This window comes from Polistes dominula, unplaced genomic scaffold, assembly GCF_049000335.1.
Source record: "Polistes dominula isolate Pdom_NZ unplaced genomic scaffold, Pdom_raw_medaka contig_11, whole genome shotgun sequence".
Taxonomy (NCBI): Eukaryota; Metazoa; Arthropoda; class Insecta; order Hymenoptera; family Vespidae; genus Polistes; species Polistes dominula.
In genome coordinates, this window is record NW_028301154.1 from 96,505 (window position 1) to 115,000 (window position 18,496).

The 18,496-nt window shown below is 32.3% G+C and overlaps 1 protein-coding gene across 13 annotated transcripts in view; it reads right to left on the reverse strand.

The window, feature by feature from the left end:
* Positions 1–3,678: 3,678 nt before the first annotated feature.
* Positions 3,679–18,496, reverse strand: part of cic (Putative transcription factor capicua) — a 30,045-nt gene continuing 15,227 nt past the window's right edge. For 7 of the 13 annotated variants that reach the window (XM_089178685.1, XM_089178683.1, XM_089178684.1 and 4 more), the window contains 21 exons: positions 15,458–15,742; positions 14,894–15,351; positions 14,208–14,772; positions 13,826–14,092; positions 13,621–13,732; positions 13,293–13,499; positions 13,065–13,180; positions 12,084–12,967; positions 11,758–11,977; positions 11,112–11,201; positions 9,605–9,924; positions 9,105–9,518; positions 8,435–8,747; positions 8,029–8,348; positions 7,443–7,671; positions 7,134–7,346; positions 6,715–6,984; positions 6,420–6,636; positions 6,108–6,286; positions 5,473–5,985; positions 3,679–5,327 (listed from right to left, as the gene is read on the reverse strand). In XM_089178685.1, coding sequence (XP_089034811.1) covers positions 5,257–5,327; positions 5,473–5,985; positions 6,108–6,286; positions 6,420–6,636; positions 6,715–6,984; positions 7,134–7,346; positions 7,443–7,671; positions 8,029–8,348; positions 8,435–8,747; positions 9,105–9,518; positions 9,605–9,924; positions 11,112–11,201; positions 11,758–11,977; positions 12,084–12,967; positions 13,065–13,180; positions 13,293–13,499; positions 13,621–13,732; positions 13,826–14,092; positions 14,208–14,772; positions 14,894–15,331 — 5,958 coding nt within the window. In that variant the 5' untranslated portion in view covers positions 15,332–15,351; positions 15,458–15,742 and the 3' untranslated portion in view covers positions 3,679–5,256. The remainder of the gene's footprint in view (positions 5,328–5,472; positions 5,986–6,107; positions 6,287–6,419; positions 6,637–6,714; positions 6,985–7,133; positions 7,347–7,442; positions 7,672–8,028; positions 8,349–8,434; positions 8,748–9,104; positions 9,519–9,604; positions 9,925–11,111; positions 11,202–11,757; positions 11,978–12,083; positions 12,968–13,064; positions 13,181–13,292; positions 13,500–13,620; positions 13,733–13,825; positions 14,093–14,207; positions 14,773–14,893; positions 15,352–15,457; positions 15,743–18,496) is intronic. The other 6 variants (XM_089178689.1, XM_089178686.1, XM_089178692.1 and 3 more) reach the window with 6 other exon arrangements.

The following is an 18,496-nucleotide window of genomic DNA, read 5'->3' on the forward strand; positions in this document are numbered from 1 at the left end:
AAATAAATAAAAGAAACTATTATTCTTCGGTTCGATCGTCTCGATTACTTTTCAATGATATTTTATTCAATTTGTTATATTTTAGATGATATTAAATCATGCATGAGATTTTCATCTTTATATACCTATCTTTTTATCCCCTTGGTATGTATCATGTTTTTTTATTTTTTTTTTTTTTTTAAATAAAAAAAAGAAAAGAATTAACTACATGTAACAATATTTATTAATTAATATATATAAAGAGAAAAAAAAGAGAGAGAGAGAGAGAGAAAGAGAGAGTACTCACGTACATACATTCATATATATACATACATATACACAATATATATGTAATATGTATATATACATATGGATAAATATACTAATCGTACATAATTATATTTCCTCTTTTATTGCAAGTATATGTCGTCTGTCTGTCTGCTGTCTGCTCTGTGTTTATGTATATGTGTATGTATAGATTCGTCAGATGATATTTGTCGTGGTATTGTATTTGTATATACTGTTACATTTATTACTGTTTGTATGCTTATATTTTCATAACATCATTTTTGTCTGATATATAATCACATAACAGTTTTAAAAATATTTCAAAATTAAACAAGATATATATATATATATATATATATATATAACAGTGTAATGATTATTATTATAATAATAATAATGGACAATAATAACTAATAAGAGCATATATAGTAAAATACATTAACGCAATTAATAAAAAAAAAAAAAAATGTGCAGAGGATGATTTATTTGAGTGCATAATTGTTTTTGTATATTTTTTTTTTTTTTGTTTCTTTCTTTCTTTTTCTTTTTTACGTTTCCTCTTTTTTCCATACATACAGGAAGAAATTAGATGGGAAGGTAATAATGGAGGGTTTGGGGGGCGGGCCGAAGGTAGGGAGAAAAGTAAGGGTTGAAGTGAATTAGGTGAAGAAATTGCCAATAGAATAGCCGCCATTTTACTTTACTTCTGTTTTTCTAGATCACAGTCTTATTTATGGCTGCTAAATCGTATAACATATTTCATCACCTTCTTTATTATATATTTTTTGTTCTTTTAACCTTTTCTTTGTTGTTGTTGTTGTTGTTGTTGTTTTTTTGTTTAACCGAAGAAAGGGAGAAGAAAAAGTATACCAAAGCATGCTCGAAATTCTTATCAATACTGGAAAGTAGTTTCACTAGTTTTACATAAGTACAAAATATAGTATATATTTGTTGTTCTTTTCTTTTTAATTTGCTTAAGAAGCGTGGCAAGTACAGAGAGGATGCTTTATCCCTAATAAATCCTTTTGTCTTTTTCCTTTTTTTGTCTTTGTTTAATAACATCATAATATCATCGTCATATTTCTTATGAACTTAGGACCAGCCAGGTATGACAGACAATTTGAAGAAAAACAACGTGACAACGTGCATTGCAAAGAAAAAAATACTGATAACAATTTAACTTACGGAATTATTCTAATTATTTATAAATATAATCCTTCTTCTTCTCTGTTTTTTTTCTTTCTCCTTTACTTTCATTACAATAAAAAAAAAAAAGAAAGAAATTAATTCCGCCATATTGAAATATATCGATACCGATGCAGCAATTAAAAAAAGAAAAAAGGTATAATAAAAATTATTCTAATAGAGGAAGGTATTTTAATTGATAAAAAATAATATATATTTATAGTCAATTAAAGATTTTAATGTATACTCTTAACGATTTGATATGTATAAGAGCGAAGAAACATCATCTTTCACGTACACATAGCCTCGTCGTTAAATTGTTACGATCAAATGAAATAATCGTTATAAAGATGATTATATCTCAGTTTTAATAAAACAAATATACAAAGAAGCTAAAAATCACAATTGCAAAACTGAGATACTATATATTTATATCATATATATATATATATATATATAAAAGATCATTATAGGTGTTAAGCATCCTCTTTCATATATTATTATTATTATTATTATTATTATTATTATTAGTATTATTATTATTACTTGCCACCGGTGCGTTAATTGCCTCATAGAAGTAATAATTGAAAAAGTGATGAGGAAATGAAGAAATTAATATATGTGTGTTAAATGTGCATGCGTGAGTATATGTGTCAACACATATACCCATACACGCAAAAGAGGACATAGATAAATACACATATATTATTGTATTTATTAAGAAAGAATGAGGAAACCATTATCACGAATGCAAATCCATGATATACGAAGCCCGTATTTTTAACTAATCTAGCCTGTTTCTGGCTCATATATTTATCATAACTATTACTTTGTAAATAATAATAATGTTCTAGCCTATCATTTTTTATTTATTTATTATCCTAAATATTTTATAATATATATGTACATTAATAATACACATATACCATTGTTTATATATTTATTTATATATATATATATATATATATATATGTATATTATTAATATAATGTACACACACACAGATATGCTTACATACATACATGTATATAAATATATATATATATATATATATATATGCATATAGATGTGTGTATTATGCAGTTTTTTCTTTTGTATTTATTTATTTATTTACAAAATAGATTAGATAGTTATCCTATCTTAACTACACAATATGCGTACCGTTGCGCAAGACTTTAATATATTTCTTTTTTTTTTTTTCCTTTTTTATATATAAAGTGCGCTTTATAAACATATTTCTAATGATATTTTACAGTTTCAATTCAACAATCTTTGTTAAAATTCAACGCACTTAGAAACAGATATATTATCATAATAAAATCATAATAAAATGATATTAAAAATAAATTAACTATTCGTAGGTGGTATTAATGTAAAGTAACAAATTAGTTAAAATTGTTAAGAAATTAATGTTCTTGTTAAAACAAATTACTAAATCCAAAATAAATTCAAACTACAAAGATGATGATAATAATAATAATCATCATCATCAATTTCTACGCTCTTAAACATATTTCTGTCTACAACAGATTTCATATCAATAGTTTATATTCTCTGTTGCAACGCCATCATTAATCAATTTTTAATCAATTCGAAGGTATAAATGAAAAATAAAAATAAAACGCCCCTCCTTCAAAGAAAGAAAAAAAAAAAGTACATAGCCAAAATAAAACCACTTATATCCTAAAATGGTGAGAGAGAAAAACAAAAAACAAAAAAAAAAACAAAAAAAAAATAAAGATCATTTTAAAATAGCGAATAAAAAAGAAAAAAATATATATGCGTTGAATTTGAACAAAGTTCTAAAAACGGTAAATAAGTACTTTCAAGAATATGAGAAACATTACATATTATTCTATATAAAGTGTCATTATTCTTAGAATTAATTTTTATCTAATATGGAAATTTTATTACTGTATGCTTTCTCCCGTTTGTCGCCATACAATGGCACGGTTATTTTTTTCTTTTTTTTTTTTACTTTTTACTTTTTACTTTTTACTTATTATATATGTTCTACAATTCATCAAAGATCTGCTATTATCTGAAAATATGAAGACCCAGCATTAAAGAGATTTGAAATTTCTTTAAATGCTTCTCGCGAGTCATGCTATAGTATTTACAAGTAAAATAAACACATCTGTTCTAACTGCCATCAGGTAGAAATTTTGTGCAAAGTTTATCGCAGTTTCCAACTTTCCTTCTTTTTCAACTTCATCATCATCATCATCATCATCATCATCATCACCATCATCATCATATATATAAAGTATATAACTAAAGTATATAAACTCTGATTTTTCATATTATAATGTTTTCATCATCCTAATATATACTTTTCTTCAATTACAATTCTCTCTCTCTCCCTCTCTCTCCCTCTCTCTCTCTCTCTCTTCGTATTCATTCTCGTCGTAGCAACTTTAACAATATTTAACAATGGCTTAGGCCTTTCATGATTTTTATTAAAAGACGTATTAATATACAAACGTTTTAATAAATATTCAAAATTGCACAAGGAAATAATAATATTAAAATGTTATTGTGATTTTATAAAATAACTGTTATTAATTAAATCTAATTGATTATTTTTCGACTGCTTTATAAAATCAAGTATACGTAGTATATTTATTTGGAATGTGAAAAATTATTACATTTTTTTCTTCTTCTTCTTCTTTGTTTGTTTTTTTTGTTTTTTTTTATTGCTACATTGCCAATCAATTATTATCCGCGAGTGTGATTAATCATTTAGAAAATGATAAATAAACGATCGAATTGTTAATCAACTTGTATAATATCTATACATCATTGTATTTATAGTAGATTAAATACAATTTTACAATGGAATAATTAATGATATTAGATTATTATAATTAATGATGCTGTTATGCAATGAGAGATTTTGCATATGTTACTAATAATATTTACATATGTTCATTGTGACCATATATTCAATAATTACAACAATCCTCAAAAATACAGAAATCATAGAATAGTAGAGAGTGAATAGTTTTTTTTGTTTGTTTGTTTGTTTTTTTTTTTCTAAAAAAGCATGCGTGATTATTAATAAACATTGAAATTTTCTGCAAGCATTTTTCCCCTATTTGCAGACTATTCCAAATTCTTTAGAATTATATTCAAAATAATGTCGTTGATTGGCAATGAATTTAGAAAAGAATTTTCATATTTCTTATCTTTTCTTCTATTCTTGTTCTTCTTACGAAAATGAAATAACAAGGAGGATTAAAATGTTTCATGCTTCTTAAAATTACAATTAAAAATAAATTAATGAACTTTTTACGTATCCAATAAAAGATATATATATATATAAATATATATATTAAATATATAATCATATTTAAAATACTTCATTTGGTGTTTTTAATATTTTCTAAAAATATTAAACTCAATTTAGCATTTGATATTGGATAAAAAATGTTGAATAAGTTAACTCCAATGTGACTTTAAAAAGCGGCCGATAATATAGTTCAATATTATATATATACAACGTAAAAATATTATCGATGTCTGTATATTAACACGTCTTTTTTACGCCTATTGTCGTCGTCGTCGTCGTCGTCGTCGTCGTATCCGCTCACCTATATATCATATTTGCACAAGATTATACAAAGGTTCGAATTGCACTAAAACCTTGATGTACTTTTTTTTTTACATATTTCGAAGAAATGGTATATAATAGCGATTTAATTAAGCAGCCATCGCTTGCTACTTGTATCTTCAAAGTATAATGATATACTCGTGTTGTGGAGTAGTAATGGGATGCACAGTATCACAGTTGGCACGTGGGCGCTAGCTACCACTACTGCTTACAGGCAGTGAATGTGGTGCTCCCATCGACGTAGGAGGAGCAGTCAATGGTCCTGAAACAAACAAACAAACAAAAAAAAAAAAAAAAAAAAAAAAAAAAAAGCATTTTACATTAGCAACTTAAGCAATTTCAAGCAAACACTTTATTTGAAATGATTTTGAAATGATTTTGAAATGATATTGAAATGTGTTACCAACCAGTCACGTTAGGCGAGGATTCAGAAACAGGCAGCGGACTAACTAAACTGTTAGCACTCATCGGAGTAGAATTAGCTTTCAATTTTTGTCTGACCTCTCTTATTTTCAATTGTAAACTCATCTTACTAGGAAATACATCAGCATATTTAGCTTGAAAGGTAGAGGTAGCATGCGTTGAAGGAAAATATCCATGTATTCGAAATAATTCCATGACGAGATTTCTCCGATGTTCCAATACTTTCCTATGACCACGATCATTCTCATTTCTACCAATACCTCCTCCTCCTCCTCCTCCTCCTCCTCCTCCTACTGTTGCATTTCCTACACCTCCTACGGGCGTTTTTGGTGTGCGCGGTGAAGTATCTTCTACTTCTCCTGCTATGTCTGTATTAAGTCTGTATGCGTCGATATTGAAATCTGGACCAAAGAACGTAGTTCCTGTCAATTTGACACTAGAAGTTGATTTTGGCGTAGCGGACACTGATGCGTCAGAATCTATATCTTCTTCGTTTACTGTAAGAAATAACAATAAAGAAGACACACACACACACACACACACACACACATTTGTTTTTATATTCATTAATCAATCACGTTTTGTTTCTTATTAACATTAAACACACACAGTTACCTACCTCTATGACCTCCTTGAGATTTCTTTCTATAACCTTGCATCGATGCCTGTAAATTTGATGAATGTAATCCAGAAGAACCTGGAGTATTAATAGTGATTGCACTTGGGCTCTGTATATCTTCTGGTTTAAATTCTGGTAACGACGAAAATTTCTCTTGAAAATTGACTTGTTCAAGAACCCTACACAACAAATAATAATTATTTGTAATTATATCTAAAGGTTTCATTTGAAAATATTCAAATCCTTATTTTGGAATTTTATAATATTCCTATATTTGGAATTATTAAAAAGCAATTTTATGAAAATACATACCTATCCATACCATCTTCGACATTTTTCTTGAAGAAGGAGCCTTTTTTAGTTGAAGGGGATGGAGACGTACGATTTTCAGCTATATTTTGTTGCTGCATCGATTCGGAAGATTGATGACAAGTATTTCCCCCCTGTGGTCGATTTTGGTCAGAGCGTTGTTGAGATACTGAAATCCCATGCTCTCCTGCTGCTGTACTGCTTGTTGTGGGTGGCATTGCTGAATATTCATATAGAATTACGAATATGAACATAAATATATACATATACATATAATAAATAATGATCTCTATCTTACCCATTAATTGTCTTCTTTGCAATGGTGCTCTTCCAAGTTGAGCAGGTGTCGGAGCCAGCATAAAAGGACCTTTATTTGATCCTGTATCATTATTTGGGTCTTCGTCTATGGAATACGACGACTTATTTGATGAATGTTCATTATTAATATGACTGCTATGAGGTGTATGTGGTGTATGTGGTGTAAGTGGTTGTTTAATTTTATCATTTGAAGTAGGTAGAAGAATGTTTCCTGTGTCTTTTCTTTCTTGCTCGCTTTTTATATTGCTCCCTGAAACATAGCATAACAAAAATAGCACGTTGTGATGATCGCCACAGATTGCAACAAAAAAAAAAAAAAAACAAACAAACAAACAAACATAAATAAGAGAAATTTTCGAGAAATGTTGTCTTAAGAATTATTTTATATTCAAAGTTTACCATAAAATTGAGCATGATTTGATCCTCCTATTGGAGTCTCATTTTTATCCGATTCTGCCAAACGTGCGATAGAATGACTGATTCCTCTATAAGGCGATGATGTTGTAGAGTTTGTAGAAACTGCTGGATAATGCTTGCTCACAATAACACTTTGCGCTTCCACCTTGGTACCCGAGATCAAATTTTGCGAAGATATATTGCGGCTTCCAGCATCTAATATGTTTAGACAAAAAAAAAAAATAAATAAATAAATAAATAAATACAATGTCAAACTTGTTACTCAATGATTCAATCAAATTGTAAACTTACCAGAGATAGGTATATTGAAGCCGCAATACATCCGGGGATGCGGCGTCGTAGGGCCAAGGTACTGCGGTCCCTGCTGTGGTTTGGAAATAGCCACCAAATTGTTATCAAGCAATGTAAGAGTGAACGGTGGTTGAGAAGGGACAGCAGAAGTAAGGGGATGAGCGGTAGTGGCTAAAGACTGCAACGGCTGCTGTTGTTTCAACAGAGCCATCATACGTTTCGTTCCAATCTGTTAGTATTTTATATAGTAGCTCATAAAGGAAGATTGATATAATAATACATTGTGTGGTGTGTGTGTGTGTGTGTGTGTGTGTGTGCTGTAATATTCACAATACTTACAATCCTATTGCAGAGTATATATTTATAATATATATTTAATTATTTGTTTCAAGAAATTGCTATATATTGTCTCTACACAACATGGTATAGGCCTAGCAATTGTATTATATTTTAATGTATTATTACTCTTTTCTTGTATTCATGAACTGAATCAATAAAATTACTACTAATCAAATAAATTACTACTTGTATCAAGTAGTAACTCATTTTGGTCTAAAAATAAAATAATAGGATAACAAATACTTACCGAATGTAACACAGGAGCAGCTGTAAATTTAGGTACATTATTTCTTCCATTATCAGAATGTATGTTTGCGACGAGACTACTCATGCTATATTGAGTACTATATTGTTGTTCAGTTTTCACTGGTTCCGGCTTTATAACCTTAGGTGACACTGGCATGGTTATAAACGCTCCACCCGTAGGCTGAAATCCTGATACTCCTGTTGGATTTATTGGACTGTGGTAGGGATAAGTGCTTGATAAAACTGAAACTGTGCCACCTTTATCAATGGAAGAATGGTGATACTTAGTTGTGGTTTCTATACTTGTTGATGGTATCCGTGCTGAAGGGAATCACAATTCAATATTAAAATTATAATAACAAGATTATAATAATAATTATCCATCCTTGGAATAATGGAAAATATACCTTTTATAGGTTTAGGTCTACAAGTTATTTCCTGTTTAACATTAACCCCATCTCTTTTCTGTCCACTAACGGGAGAAAACTGTGATTGATTAAACGATTTCTTGTCCATATCTTCCTCTTGTGCATCATTGTCACTGTCAGTCAATTTATCTTTACACTTTAAGTCTATTTCCGGTTGAGGATCTTCGCAAATAACCATTTGGTCATCATCCGATCCGTTAGCTTCTTCATCTTGTTTCGATTCAGTTTCGGTAGTGTCAATTTGTAAAGGTATGTCCAAAATACGATGCGGTGCGTGTGACTGATTAATAATCTACACACGAGAAACAGAGATCGTGGTTGGTTGTAAGACGTAATCTCAAAATGATGAAAAACTATTTAACCCTTTCGCTACTACTCTACTACTCGCATATCTTACAGAAATGTAGCCAAAAATCAAGCCAGATGCTTTCGACTCGATTTCTTCTGTTCACAAACAACAACAACAGCAACAATTGTAAGCGCTATTTTGTACTTTGTACTTTTTAAAAGGTAATGTGTTACAAAGTCACTTTTGAGACAAAAGTCTTCTTGATTTCCAATGTTAAAGACGCGTTTAATGTTAGCACACTTTAGGACCGCCGTAGCCGATAGAAAGGGTGTTAATCAATGAAAAATATATTAATGTTACCTCGATAGTAGGAGCTTCTGTGTATACTGTCGTAACAGGAATAGACGACACCTCATCTGTTCCTCTTGGCGTTAAAGGTACATCTTCCGTTGGTGGTCCCATATCTGTTTCTTCTCCAGTACTATTTAATTTTCCTCTAGAATCGCTACCCTTAAAACTCGTCGTGGACGATTTTCTCCTATCCTTGCTACACCATTTCCAATCTGGGTGTGCTTTGAAATGTGCCTCTTTAACTTCTGATGCAAGATCATGATACTTTTGTTTTTCATCAGGACCCAAAGCATACCACCATTCCCCCAAAATCTTGGAAACAGTGCGATTATCTTGATTAGGATGTCTTTGGTGAACAACTGCGCGATGTCGTTTGGAAAATATCATAAATGCATTCATCGGTCGACGTATTCTATCCTTTGTCTGTAATCATTTTAAATATTATTTTCAAGAAAAGCTAATGCAAATAATCTACTACATTGTCATGAATTAATATCATTTGATTGTACTTTTAATGGACTCTGTGGCTCCTTGGAATGCAAAGCACTGAGGGATTGACTACGCCTTTTATTAGCAGCAGCATTAGTTTCTATTTCAGCTGGTGTAGTCGGTTCTGCTTCAAAAACATCATCATCTTCTTCTTCGGCAGGAGTTATTTGATCTGTACCTGGTGCTGCTGCTGCTGCTGCTGCTGCTGCTGCTACTGATCCATCCTCGCCAGACGTATTTATACTTATTGGAATTGGTGGTGCACTTAACGGTGGACTGAGAGCAGACGGTGGAGGACTCACCTCTGATTGATCCAAAACTGTTGTTTGCCAGGAGAAAGCTATAAAGTGAAATGAATTATTTCAAATATATATGTGATTATAATTTGATAATTAATTTTATACAATAGCATTTGATGCAATATTACTGTGGTAGTAACTAATTATTGAATACAAAGGATTGCTGTTATATCATAAAGATACACACACACACACACACACACACAAGTTAGTGAATGAAAGAAAATTTCAATTATGAATTTTTTTTTTTTTTTAAATCAATCAAATAAATATTCATTTAAAATATATGTCATCTGATTTTTGTTTTAATAATAAAAAGAACATTTATGGATATTTGGATATTTACAAAGAAAAACAATGTGAAAATAAATGTTTTCATGGACTGTTATTTTATAATTAAACATCTTCTCAATTTTCATGAATTTTTCATATTAAAAAATAACTTTATTGCAATTAATATTAAAAAACATACAAATATAATATTATTATTATTCCTGCAATCCTAGTAACGTTAGCATTATTATTGTTACAAAAGCATTAGTCCACCAATAGACCAATAGATTAATGTTGCAATAATTAGTTAAACACCCTTCCCCAACATTAAAGTGATTTTAAGCATATAGATTTTTTCTGGCTGAATGAAATATATTATGTGAAGAAATGCAGTTAGAAGTGAAGCAATTATTCAACAATTAATTGGTTACATTTGTTGTAAAATTGAGTATGGTATATTGCATAAAATATCTCTACACAACACAAACACTTCTACTTTAATTTTCAAATAAATACAAATCATTTTCAAATAATAAATCATCAATATTAACATCAAATGTAAACAAAATGTTAATTTTAAAAGGGAGTGATAGATAATCTACTAAAAAAATAACATTTCAATAATGCGCAAATTCATATAACGCGCGCGATATATATTGTACAGGTGTATATAAGGGGGGGGATGATACTTTAAACGATAAAAGGTACGAATAAAATAATAAACGTGAAGTATATATGCGTACACAAACAATTATTGTATGACTGGTTATTCCCATTTATTAATTCATGCAATAATCGTATTTCAATGCATTTGATTAAATTTCATTTGTAATTAAGGTATATTTATAAATTCATGCCATATTTTATCATATACCATTATAGAGTAAGCTCCAATTTACAACAAATTTACAAGAAGAATAATCATTATCTTTCATTTGGCAGTGAGAACTCAAACCTTTTTTCCAGTTGCGCACTGCATTATTCTGTAATGATGGGGGATGGGGCTGGTATGCGGAAGGAACATCATGGCTGCCATCTGTGAAACCTTACGGTTTAGTAAACATCACTAATATATTGTGATGACATGAATCCAAAATTGCGATAATGAGTAGATGATATTAGAAGTGGAAAGAAAGTAATTTGACTTTGACATAATCTGACAATTGTTTTCATTGGAAGATGCAAGTGTGTGTGTGTGTGTGTGTGTGTGTGTGTGTGTGTGTCTAAATTACATTTAGTTTAAAAGTGTTGTTTGTTTTTGCTTGCATTGTATAATTTCTGTTATATCTAATTATTTATTCCAATTTCAAATATTATTCTACATATATTGGGTACTATATATAGTGTTTTGTAAGTTTAACAAACAACATTTGTTAACTCTCTTACTCTCTAACTTAAAATAGATATTTTTTACTTTCTTTCCACAAGTTATATATTGCATTAACAATTGTACCCAATAAAATATATCATTTTTCAATGAAAGCCTTTTGATTTCTATATATCCATGTATAATCAGATCAATACCAGATGAAAATGACAACAACAACAACAACAACAACAGAGAACAAGCGCAATGCATGATTTATACAATGTCAACTTACATAGGACTCCGTTATTTTTGGAATTTTCTTCTCTAGGAGGAGCTTGAGTTTTCGGGATCTGTATTAGATGTCCAGGCTGAACTATTACATGCTGGAAGACACTGGTAGGAGTTGATGGATTACTAACTTCTGTTGCACCTGACATTACAACGTTCGTAGATGGTACTGTATTCCTTTGTACATCCATATGCGAGGATGTATGTATCCCAATCTTATTAGTCTAACATATAACAACAATGTTTATATAATCATTTGTTTGTTCTTTTTTTTAAATCTTTTACAAATAATAAGTAATACCATATAAATATATATTGACTTGTACTTACTTGTTGTAAAACAGAAAGTTTATCAATATGGACGGACACAGCAGGAGTCGTCTGCGATGACTGACATTGATTTTGATTTAATGATGCTGGAAGCTGTGCCAAATGATTCATTAAACCTTGTCTATATTTATCATCTTGAATATGTCCTATATGTCCTGCCGTAGAGATATCTATATTATTTTTTATAACAAGGTACTTCTTTTCATGCTGATGTTGCATCACATAAATTGGCTGATTTTGTGGCTGTGGTGTTGTTGTCTGTGCATAATCAACTGGTTGTTCTTGTTGTTTATGCAAAAGAGTCAAATTTTGCGCTGGTGGAGCAGATAAAGACATATGAGGTGAATGCGACGATGGTTTCAAAAGTTGCGCATTTTGTTCAGGAACTTCAGTATGATTGGAAAAATTGTTGCTAGATGTCAATGCATGCTGTAATATAATTCCTTGCTGTTGTTGAGCTATAGACGTTACGACTGACGGATGTCTTGGTGGTGGGCTTTGTTCTGACCATGACAAAGTTAAATTTTGTCCAGGCATTCCACGACCCACTGGAGAGATTCTTATTACACTCGTCCCTATACTAGCAGGGACAGGAGCAGTTGGTGCTGGCCGACTTGGTCTAACCATTCGATTTGGTTCAGGTTTAATAACTTGTTGCTGATATTGAACTAAAAAGTTCGATTGCGTAGGAGAATGTTTCCATTTTGCGCCAGGTGAAATTAAGGGTGCTGCGTGATGTGCAGGACTCGAAATAGGCATAAATACATTATTTTGGTTAAGGCCTAACGGTGGTACTGGAGACTGATTTATACACGGTGATATGGAAGATTGACCTGTTGGCGACGAAAAAGCTGGCGTGGCTGATCTAGAGCTTCCTAAAGATACTAAAATACAAATAATAAAGAATTATTTATAAACATGATTTTACATTTGTTTAGTTTCTTATAATAAAACGTAACGACGTATCTCAATGAATCTTACCAAGCATGTTAGCAGCTTCTGTTTCATCTTGATCAAAGCGCCCTGCGATTCTTCTATCTCCATAATTTGGAGAAGTGTCAGAACCTCTTGATGTTTCTTCTCCATCAATTTTTCCACTGTAAATTAAAACATTATTTTAACTCGGATTAAATACAATTCTTTCATCACTGAGATGTGATTACACATTGTTGTGTAATCTCAAAATAGTCATAGGATTATATTGATTACCCAGGGAACGCATTTGAGGGTCCTCTAAGACAAGATCCTTTCAGATTGAGATGTCGAGAACAAAATCCTCTCCTTTGACTTTCTTTAAAACATCCTTCTTTACCACAAAGTCTGCGCCACTGTTTCCCATTGAATTTTTTCGTTATTCCATTGGGCATAGACACTACATCACCCTTTTTATACTTATGTGGCGTAGCCGCCTGAGATCTAATTGATTAAGATTAGTGTCATTAAAATTGTGTTCTTTTAATGTTACAAATCATTTGCTTATAATAGTGTTATTTATGAAAAAAAAAAACAAAAAAAAAATATATTAGATAATCATCACCTGGGTGTGGCTGCCTGAGAACGCGGTGTTATACTGCGTTGCTCAACTAAACTGCTGGTACTTCCTCTACTCTGCATACTACTACGTTTACTACTTCCTGATAATTTTGCATCTAAAAGTTTGACAAAAGTTATACACATTATGTATACATAATACTAATACTAGTTATAGAAATTAGTAAATTAGTAAATTAGTAAATTATTACCTGCATCTGAAGGAAATGTAATATTTTCCCTATCTAAGTCATCTTCGCTTTCTAGTTCATCATATGGTCGGCTTCCATTACTCAATGCTGTACTGGCAGAATGTGCAGGAGTCCCTAGTGCCATAAGTGGACTAGTACCAGTTGTTCTATAATAACCAGTTGAATCATTATGCGTAGATATATGAGATGCATGGTGAGGAGTATGATGGAGTTGCAAAATTGGCACTGCTGTTGAAGCTTCCACTGAATTTCTATATCCACCATGTTCTAATAAGTTTCAATGAAAAAGAAAACAAAATAGAGATACAATGTAGGTATATAAAATTGATCATATCAGGTATATAAAAGCTGATCATAATTGAATTTGAAAAAGGTATATTACCAACTGCTTCAATTCTGTTAGAGTCAATATCTTCCAGTCCTTCTTCGAGTTCATCCCACCAAGGTGGTTGCACCAAACGCAAATCTGCACGTTTCACAACATAACTCTCACTTTGATCGTCTTCTCTTGGTATTTTAACAACAAAACGATTAGGCTTTGTTAATATTTTGCACACTGTCCCTTTCACAAACACTTTAGTTAATGAATCTATATGACTATTTACTGTTGGACATCTAATGCAAACTTTTGCATCTAAGGTCACTTGCCCTACGGAAGGGCTAGCATCACCTATCACATCATACCTTCCGGCACCTAAAACATCACTATAACGCTCCAACTTTCTGTCTCCATCAAATTCTATGACAATCTCTCCATGAATCACATTACGAATAACACCTGGACGATAATAAGAATCCCTTAAAGCTAACACTCTATGGTCACGCCACTCACTGAGATCAATAGCAACCGTAGCAGGTCGAGGACGAGCACGCATAGGTTCTTCTCTCAAAGAATAATCTACAGCTGTACTCTGTGGAGGTAAAACAACCACCGATGGTGTTGACACCTGATAATAAAGCATAAATTAAGAATATTATTATAATTTAAGTGATGATCATTTAAATATGATTCAAGTAAAACTATGACATTAGACGACGACTACTACTACTACTACTACTACTACTAACTTGGTAACAGTCTGCCGCCGCTGCCGCCGCCGCCGCCGCCACCGCCACCGCTTCTTGTGGTTGCGGAGACTGTCGATTAGCCAGACTTGAATGTTGAACTTGACATAACTGAGCAATATTAATCATATTACTAACGTTGCTCGTTACATTACTAGACTTATCCATTTCTTCGAGTTCTGATGGATCGAATTTTCGTTTCTTTGGAAGTTTTTTAGCGCTAATTGTTGGATCCGATGGATCCCTTTGCGGAGGAGCAGGAGGCGGGGGTGGTTGTTCTTGAATACACTTTTCTTCAATCGAAGTGCCACCACCCCCGCCTGCTCCATATTGTTGTAGTCCTCCTCCTCCTCCTATTCCTACTCCTACTCCTACTCCTACTCCTACTCCTCCTCCTAAGGGACCTCGTTTCTCATGCATCTCAGAATGTGCAGTCAGCATTTTTGCCGCCTCACGATGCTCTAAAAAAAAATGTTATGCAACATTTACTACTTTTCGATGACAGGTGTAACATTTGATTTGATATAAAAAAAAAAAGGTAAACATGTATTAACACAGGAGACTTACAGTCTGTACAGTCGAGAGGAGGCTGCAAGCTGTACTGTGATGAATTGATGCTGGCAGGGGGGTGACATCGGCTGGGAGCATACCTCAGCACCCGACTATCTGGAACAGGATGCGTCGAATCTGGACTTTCTCTTCTATGACAGTTCTGTAATAGGGGTGTTGTTCCCTCTCCCAACTCCAATACTTCTTCCCAACCCCAACTGCCAAGCATCCTCCTCCAAAAGATCTTTTCTTAGATAAACACTTGTATCTTCTTGAACTGTTTCGAACCTCTAACAAAATGTCCTAGATACAAAAACAAATATACAACACAATTAAAATCATCGAAGAGCCAATAATGAAGAGAGAAAGATCTTAAGATACTTTATTTTAATATACACTATAATAACTCATTTACCAAAGTTATTCTCTATTTCATTTACTTAGAAATATAATGTTTTAATATTGTTTTAATAACATAACCAACAATTTGTTGTCAACGTTAAGAAAAATAACTTCTCTCATATGCTTCTGTAAATAGTAAATAAAATTACAGTTTTGCATTTATAATTATATTTAATAATATATTTGATATATGTATAAACAAATGAAATAATGATGAATAAGATTAAATGAATAATCATGAATGCACACACACACACACACATTAGTAAAATAAGAATTTTATAATATCTTATGGATGTGTCAGTCAACTTGGGGACAAAGGAGCAGCAAGCTGACAGTAGTACGAATCACGCTTGCATGTGCACCGTTCGGGTATGATCGGTAATGACGAAAAGAACCGAAGTATTATTGCGCGAGAGACTGGGATTGCCGACATTCGTTCGTTTATACATTGCGAGCAGGACGGATCCAAATAGTAATCAAATATTTTCGACAATTGGGCCCTCCCACACACTATTCTAATGAATATTTACATGGAAAATTGAATTTCTCAGAAATAGCGTTTCTTCAAGATCTTTGTGTTATTGTTGTGTTGTATTGTAAACGGAAAAATGCACTTGTTCCCCTCCCTACATATATATATATCACATGTATTTTAAATGGCTACCGACGATTATACATAACAATTTGATAATATAAAAACCTTGAAAGGATAGAAATTGAAAATACGAACATATGAAATTTAACGAAACTAATTCGACTAATCAAAATATTTATCGTTAATGACATTTTGTCATTAAAATCTAATGTCATATAATCCGTTCGTTCGTTCGTTCGTTCGTTCGTTCGTTCGATCGTTCGATCGATCGTTAAATTATCGGCACACATTATAAATTCGTTAAATAAACTTGATGTTTTCCCTTTTTAAAATTCACACATTTTTCTTTGGCATTATAGCAGTAACAATCCGACATCGATATATATCGGATATGAAATAATCGATTAAATTTGATGATCTTCCCGACTTTGTAAAAGAAGAGTGAACAACGTGAGGATTAATAAAAATCATAAAAGTTTCCACACATGGGAAAGTTTAAAACAGAAATTACATTGTGAAATTTCTCCTCTCTTTCTTTCTCTGAGGAAAATAAAAGAGCGTTAACTTTGTTAACGTTCGTTTTTCATTTGGTTTCGTCTATTGGTAACGAAACGGAACGTGGGTGCTGGCAGCTTGCTTATCGCACAGTTGCGGGGATTTGAGAAATACATACACTTTCGAAGAGAAAAAGAGAGCAGGTCGTTTCGCACGGCCGACGGCGCACCGATGAATATACAACACAACACAACACAATAGAAGAGAATAGAAGAGAATACAACATAACACAGCACCCACGCACTATTTACTCTCGTAGTAGAGAAGAAAACTAAAACACAAAGTATATACTATTATTTTATTAGCCAATTGTCAACATCATCTATTAGCTATTAAATCATATTATTCACAAAGAACACATTATATTACATATGCATATATACTATATTATATTACTACATTTAAATACATTGTAACTATTTCAAAGTTATTTTGAAAATATAAATAAACTATCACTACCACTACCACCATCATTACTACTACCACACATATAAACAAAAAATAAGAATGGAATTTAAAATATCTGAAGAATAAATGAAGATCAAGATTAACGAGAAATGCATGTATGTTAATAAAGATATTCTCTTTCATCATCCTTTAGCTCGATCTCTGTTCGTTTAAAGAAATAACTTATAGACTCTTGATTAGATAGGTGTGAAAGAAAAAGAAGAACAAAATCGAGGAAACAGGTATCAATAATCGACAAATAATAGACACGAATGTTAACGAAGAAGATTTGACAAAGAAATCATTATTATATACGGTATGATACTCTTAAGAAAATTCTAACCTACCAGCATCCCAATGTCACAACGAACGACTACTACTACCTACTACCTACTACCTACTACCACTACTACTACTACTACTACTACTACTACTACACCTACACACCACGACGACGACGACGACGACGACGACGACGACGACGACCGACCACCAATTGAATTCGAACTAAACGTGACTTTGAAATACATCGAAAGAGAGAGAGAAAGGACAGAGGAGGAGGAGGAGGAGGAGGAGAAGAAAGATGAGAAAAGGGATGGGAGAATTTAGGGTTCAAGGGAGAGAAAAAAAAATGATTTAAAAAAAAAAAAAAAAGAAATTAAAAAGACACCCACCCACCCAGGTGTGTTGTTGTATTTGTAAGTAGTAGTTGTTGACCGATGTACCGAAAGGATTAAGAAGAGGGGAATGCACTAACCTGGCTAACTTCCTACTTTGGCTCTGACTCACGGTGTTTGCCTTGCCTTCGCAAGAGCCCTCTCCCTCCCACCCTCTCTTATCCCGTGCCGCGTCTCGAATCGCTTGCTTGGCTCGGTTTGCCTTACCCATCCTCCTTCCAACCCCCTCCTAACCCTCCCAGAGATTCTTCACCATTGTATCGCGCGTCCTTCTTCTTCTTCGCTTACTCGCCCCTCTCTGAAACTCTCTCTCCCACCACCCTTTCCACGTTCATTCTCCCCTACCGCCACCTACCTACCTATCTGCCAACCACTTAC